The sequence below is a fragment of the Priapulus caudatus genome, unplaced genomic scaffold (genome assembly GCF_000485595.1).
Source record: "Priapulus caudatus unplaced genomic scaffold, Priapulus_caudatus-5.0.1 Scaffold847, whole genome shotgun sequence".
Taxonomy (NCBI): domain Eukaryota; kingdom Metazoa; phylum Priapulida; class Priapulimorpha; order Priapulimorphida; family Priapulidae; genus Priapulus; species Priapulus caudatus.
Window position 1 is genome coordinate 108,283 of NW_014577908.1, and position 4,296 is coordinate 112,578.

General features: G+C 48.7%; 1 protein-coding gene across 1 annotated transcript in view; it reads right to left on the reverse strand.

Annotated features, from left to right (window-relative positions):
* The window catches only part of LOC106813946 (solute carrier family 22 member 21-like), a 14,979-nt gene that overhangs the window by 6,702 nt on the left and 3,981 nt on the right, over positions 1-4,296 (reverse strand). The window contains exons 3-5 of the mRNA XM_014818192.1: positions 4,084-4,169; positions 3,324-3,444; positions 3,045-3,117 (exon numbers count right to left, since the gene is read on the reverse strand). Coding sequence (XP_014673678.1) covers positions 3,045-3,117; positions 3,324-3,444; positions 4,084-4,169 — 280 coding nt within the window. The remainder of the gene's footprint in view (positions 1-3,044; positions 3,118-3,323; positions 3,445-4,083; positions 4,170-4,296) is intronic.

Genomic DNA, 4,296 nt, shown 5'->3' on the forward strand with positions numbered 1-4,296 from the left:
ACACCACACACACCACACACACACACAGACAGACACAGACACACACACACACACCCCCTACACACACAGACACGCACACACACACACCCTACACACACATCACACACAGCACACACACACACACAAACACACCCTACACACACATACAACACACGACACACACACACAACGCACACACACGACACCACACACACACACACGCAACACACACACACGCACGCACGCACACACGCACACACACACACACGTGTATCTTACCGTGCGCAGCATGCCCACGTTGCGTCTGCACGCCGGCGACCACGGCGATGCCAGCCGACTAAGAGACGTGAGGAAGCCGGCGAGACCTAGCAGGAGCGCAGGGTCGAACGTCCACCTCCCAAACGCACCCAGCGCGCTCACGCTGTACGTAGTGTACACGCTCGCCGCCAGGCTGCACGCTGCCGCCATCTAGCGGAGAGAAAAGGACGATTTTTTATGTCGGGTGTTTGTACGTCGTGTACATGCTGGCTGCTGGGCTGCACGCTGCCGCCATCTAGCGGAGAGAAAAGGAAGATTTTGATGATGTCGGGTACACCAGGGTGAAAAACTGATAATTGGAGGTACTGGTCCTGCCTGCTGAGGAGCACTGGTTCCTGGTCAGTAGGCACTGGTCCAGGATTTTTGTTCGTAGCAAAGTGAATGACTCCGGATGTGGGAACGTTTTATATTGGGGGGATTGCGGTGCAATTTTGTGATGCTGCATTCTAAGGTAATCTTAAAAATTATATTTTTTACTCGTTTGATTACAGTAACACAGATGCGTAGGAAATCGGAACAAGTCCTCAGTCAATTTCAACGATCAGCGGTCTCTGAAGACCGGCCATATATTCCTATTTAAATTATATCATATTTTATTACGCGATTGCTGATTAGTCCGGGATGCCCAGTATTATCGAATTAGCAGAGGTTTAACAGCATGACCTAGAAAAATCGAACACCATTGGAGAGATTTGTGTTACTTTGCATGGACTTTAGGCTTTCGGAATTTGACTATTTTTAGTCTAAATTGGATTAAATTTACCATTCATTTCATTAGAATAATGTAGAAGGTTAGTAGAGAATAACAAATTAATCAGTTTGGTAAATTTTTTATTTCGTGTGCGGCAGCCTAAAAATTACTCTTTTTTACGAGAGCTCTTTTTTGATATTGTATGAAAAAAGAGCTCTCGTAATTTTTTTTACAGGAGCTATTTTATGCTTGGCCCGAGCTACTTTTTCATACCATGATTTTGTTAAAATTTTCATCATTTTGATGCATTGACTCTAATATCATTCATCAGCATTCAGCCACCTCCGCACCCAGTATCAGACTATCAGTGTTAAGAAATCTATTATTATCTAGTCGCCCTGCCGGACCAGCTGACACAAGCAAGCAGTCGCCCGGTAGATTTTCTAATCGCCACTGGCGATGCCTGGTCGCGACCGCTAGTTTCTCACGCTGTATACGCTCATCGTCAGGCTGCACGCTGCCTCCATCTAGCGGAGAGAAAAGGAAGATTTTGATGATGTCAGCTGTTTGTACGTTGTGTACACGCTCGCTGCCAGGCTGCACGCTGCCGCCATCTAGCGGAAAAAAGAAAGATTTTGATGATGTCGGGTGTTTGTACGTCGTGTACACGCTGGCTGTTGGGCTGCACACTGCCGCCATCTAGTGGAGAGAAAAGGAAGAATTTGATGTCGGGTGTTTGCACGTCATGTACGTCCGCACTCACCGCTGCCGCCATTCGCGAGAAAGAAGTTTAGCTGTTACGCGGGTAGCACGCGCTGCCGCCATTGCCGCCTCTAGCGGAGAGAAAAGAAGATTTTATTGAGGTCTATCTCCACAGACACGCACGCACGCTCACATGTACACGCGCGCACACAGGCACGCACGCACGCTCATATTCTCACGCGCGCACACAGGCACGCACGCACGCTCACATGTACACACGCGCACACAGACACGCACGCACGCTCTCATTCTCACGCGCGCACACAGACACGCACGCACGCTCACATGTACACGCGCGCACACAGACACGCACGCACGCTCACATGTACACGCGCGCACACAGACACGCACGCACGCTCTCATTCTCACGCGCTAACACAGAGACGTGCACGCACGCTCGCATGCACACACGCAAACACAGACACGCACGCACGCTCGCATGCACACACGCGCACACAGACACGCACGCACGCTCACATTCTCACGCGCGAACACAGACACACACGCACGCTCGCTCACATGTACATGCGCGCACACAGACACGCACGCACGCACACATGTACACGCGCGCACACAGACACACACGTACGCTCACATTCTCACGTGCGAACACAGACACGCACGCACGCTCGCATGCACACGCGCGCACACAGACACGCACGCACGCTCACTTTCTCACGCGCGAACACAGACACACACGCGCGCTCGCTCACATGTACACGCGCGCACACAGACACGCACGCACGCACACATGTACACGCGCGCACACAGACACGCACGCACGCTCGCTCACTTGTACACGCGCGCATACAGACACGCACACACGCTCGCATGCACACACGCGCACACAGACACGCACGCACGCTCACATTCTCACGCGCGAACACAGACTCGCACGCACGCTCGCATGCACACGCGCGCACACAGACACACACGCACGCTCACAGGTACACGCGCGCACACAGACACAAACGCACGCGCGCTCGCATGCACACGCACGCACACAGACACGCACGCACACTCACATTCTCACGCGCGCACACAGACACACACGCGCGCTCGCTCATCTGCACACGCGCGCAGACAGACACGCACACACGTTCTCGCGGACAGATTAAACTATATAAATATTATTACAAACTCATGACTAAAAGCTTTGATAACCGATATGGTAATCGATAAATATTGATCTCTCTCTATATACATTACACACCGCATGCCATCCGTGCGCGTGTTATAAAATAATTGTCAAACCATTTATTGAAATGTGAGAATTAGAATCGGGTCGCCTTACCAAATGCACGAAAAATGGTGACAGGGTGGCGGCCAGCCTCGCACAGACCGATGAAACCCCCAAACCTGCATTTCTGTGGAAGAGAGAAACCCACAAAAATAATTGTATAGAAGTGTAATAAGAGTAAAGATTGTTACAACATCAATGTACCTTTAAATGAATGCGCTGAATGTTAAATATAAATTTATGAATTGAATTATATTGAACATCGTGTAATTAGTAACTATTAATAATTAGTAAACTATCAGTAATTAGTAATTAGTAATTATAGATTGCTACCTGACAACGGTTGGGTAAATTTCGGCTGTAATTAGATGTAGACCACTAAATACGGCAGTGACACCAAACTTTGCAATCATTGTCAAGGTCACGATCGGTATGGTAAGGTCGCTTCCCGAAGCTGCAACAACAACAAAATTATTGTTTTCAGTTTCGAATTTTTTTATTTGATTTGCACGAACGACAATACCAATACTATACCCCGTACAAGTACATAATTGGTGCATTATATTATTACGCGCGCGCGAGCGTGTGCGTGTGCGCGTACGCGTGCGCGGGCGCATGAGTGTGTGTGTGCGTGCGTGCCTGTGTGTGTGCGCGCGTGTATGCGTGCGTGCGTGTGTGTGTGCGTGCGTGCGTGCGCGTGCATGCGTGCGTGCGTGCGTGCGTGCGTGCACATTGTAGTGATGTCCGGGGTCGTTGTCAGAAACATCACTTAATCTTAATAATAATATTCACGCCAACTTCTTTTCTCGTAGACCGGACCTCTATACATCACGCATAAGAAACACGTAACTTCGCCACGTTTCTGTCACCACGGTGTACGGCAAAAACGTAATAAACGTTAAGACTAATTTTGTTTCTGACAACGGGCCGGAAGTGTCTTAAATTAGAGTTTCTATTTTAATGTTTTTAATGATTTATTAACGTTTTCTTTTAGTATTACCAGCGGTTAATAATAACAATATTTGCCGAAATTTGTCATTATTAACCCCTGGTATTAATTGCTGTGACGTGTCACCGTAATGTCGGGTCTCACCTGATAATAGTGGAATGAAGAATATGACGATGAGAGGGACGCTGCATATCACCTGATATATACACATTGGAAGCTTTCGTCCGAATCTGCAATCAAACACAATCCACACAATCACACACGACAGGATATGATGACTGGGTGGTTCTCTCTCTCTCTCTCTCTCTCTCTCTCTCTCTCTCTCTCTCTCTCTCTCTCTCTCTCTCTCTCTCTCTC